The sequence below is a fragment of the Echinops telfairi genome, unplaced genomic scaffold (assembly GCF_000313985.2).
Source record: "Echinops telfairi isolate 266 unplaced genomic scaffold, ASM31398v2 ScPeMD7_7469;HRSCAF=8507_1, whole genome shotgun sequence".
NCBI lineage: Eukaryota > Metazoa > Chordata > Mammalia > Afrosoricida > Tenrecidae > Echinops > Echinops telfairi.
In genome coordinates this window covers 1,433,503-1,435,335 of record NW_022111373.1, presented here as the reverse complement: position 1 = coordinate 1,435,335, position 1,833 = coordinate 1,433,503, and the positions used below count along the sequence as shown (strand labels likewise).

Genomic DNA, 1,833 nt, shown 5'->3' with positions numbered 1-1,833 from the left:
TCTAAATTAGTGCTAGCCACAGGTTCTGAACAGTCTCTGTTACTCTTACTGGCATTAATATCAGCAGCAAAATCAACCCTAGTAATGAAGATGAGAAAATCAAATCAGACAAATAGTGACAAATATCAGTAATGATCTGAAACCTTTACTTAGCAAGGAAAATGACTGTAACAACAACAACAAAAAAAAAGAAACCCATGCTTTGTCTTGCTAAGTTAGATTTTTAAGTTTGCTGAGGTTTTCCCCCCTCTTTCTATTTGGGATATTGTGAAGGATCTTGTCTACATCCTCTTTGAAAATTTCCAAAAGCTAATGAGTGGCTTTATATGTGCTAAAACGATTTCCTTTTCAAATGTACAATCTCAACCATGACGACCTGTTTACTCTGACTAAAATACAAGCATAGTGTTAGGCACCCTAGTGTACAATTCTTTATCAAATACAGCGTAGTTTCCTAGTAAGGATTTTTAAGAAATTGTTTAGAACACACGTTAACTTGCAAAGATGATGGCAACCCTATTGGTAGAACACGAGATATATTTCCCTAAGGATAATAATATTGTCTGAGCATTAGCACAGGTTTACACAAGATCCCTTGCTAAGGCCAAAAGGATAACTTCCAAGGAACCTGCTTCTACTGCTGTCCTTTGAAATATTTTCTGGCTTTTAGATATTGTGGTTTTCCTTCATATTCAGCTAAAATACTCCCTATGGATTCTAATTGTATTAGTTCTAATCGTGGCTTTCAAGTGCCAGGGCCATCACAGGTAGATGTAAAGGCTGGCAATGCCATCATGGAGACTATGTTGTCTGCATGGCACTCTTGGAATCATACAATATAGTATTCCTAAATAAAATATTCTGAACATTGGTTTTCATATCTGTTAATATTTTCTAAATGCTATTATTTAATGGACTAGATACATTTAAGCAGCACATAGGGGACACCAACGGTTAAGTGCTGAGCTACTAACCAAAAGGATGTCAGCACCTTACAAGATATATATTTAGCCCTTTGAAAAATCTTATAATTAGAACAAATTATAAGAGCTCTACTTTTTTCTTGTTTCAAACTTTCCAATTGAGTATATCTTTCTAACTTGTCTGCAAAATGAAAGTTGATATGTTGCAAAATACTAAGTCATTAAATTGTAGTCTCACTGGCTTCAAAAAACTCATGGAAAAAATTCTCTTATCTTTTAATTCCATTTTTCGATGAACTTTCTTCTCCCCACTCCCACGCCCCCCAACCCCATGAACCTTCGAAAGCCCTTTGTATACATTAAAATGCAGCACCGAGCTCATAAGAAATGAGAGGAAGCTTTTTCTCATTTACTAGTAACATGTCAGTTAAACAGTGAACAAGCCTTACTCTTCACAGGTGCATTTAAATAACATAAATTCATCTATTAGCTGTTAACTTTATTTATTTTTTATTAACTTGTTTTTAAACTGTTTTTAACACGGGAGTGGCGGGTCTAACAGCAAACGACAGAGTTGATTCTGCTCACCATTTCACTCAATGATCTTATGCCATAAAGCCTAGGTTCCTAAACTTATTTGGCCTAGTACCCCCTTTACAGAGAAAAAAAAAAAAAATCACTGTGTCCCTGAGTAATTAAATTAATTCAGAATAAAGTGTAGCTGTTTTTGCAGCCATTCAGATCATTCCAGGAACCCCCAGGGGCAGTATCGCTCACTTTGGGATGCCTCTCAAAGCATGCCTCTTAAAGTGTGACCATATCATGCATGCAGTACAAGTCTAATTTTTACAAGTATTTCCACATATAATATAGTTCCTAAAAGTTCATTCACTATTTCACCTAATATTCA

At 35.4% G+C, this 1,833-nt stretch overlaps 1 protein-coding gene across 1 annotated transcript in view; it reads right to left on the bottom strand.

Annotated features, from left to right (window-relative positions):
* Window positions 1-1,833, bottom strand: part of FAM13B (family with sequence similarity 13 member B) — a 66,843-nt gene that overhangs the window by 39,613 nt on the left and 25,397 nt on the right. Inside the window, exon 6 of the mRNA XM_045285032.1 lies at window positions 12-78. Within this exon, the coding sequence (XP_045140967.1) occupies window positions 12-78 (67 nt within the window). The remainder of the gene's footprint in view (window positions 1-11; window positions 79-1,833) is intronic.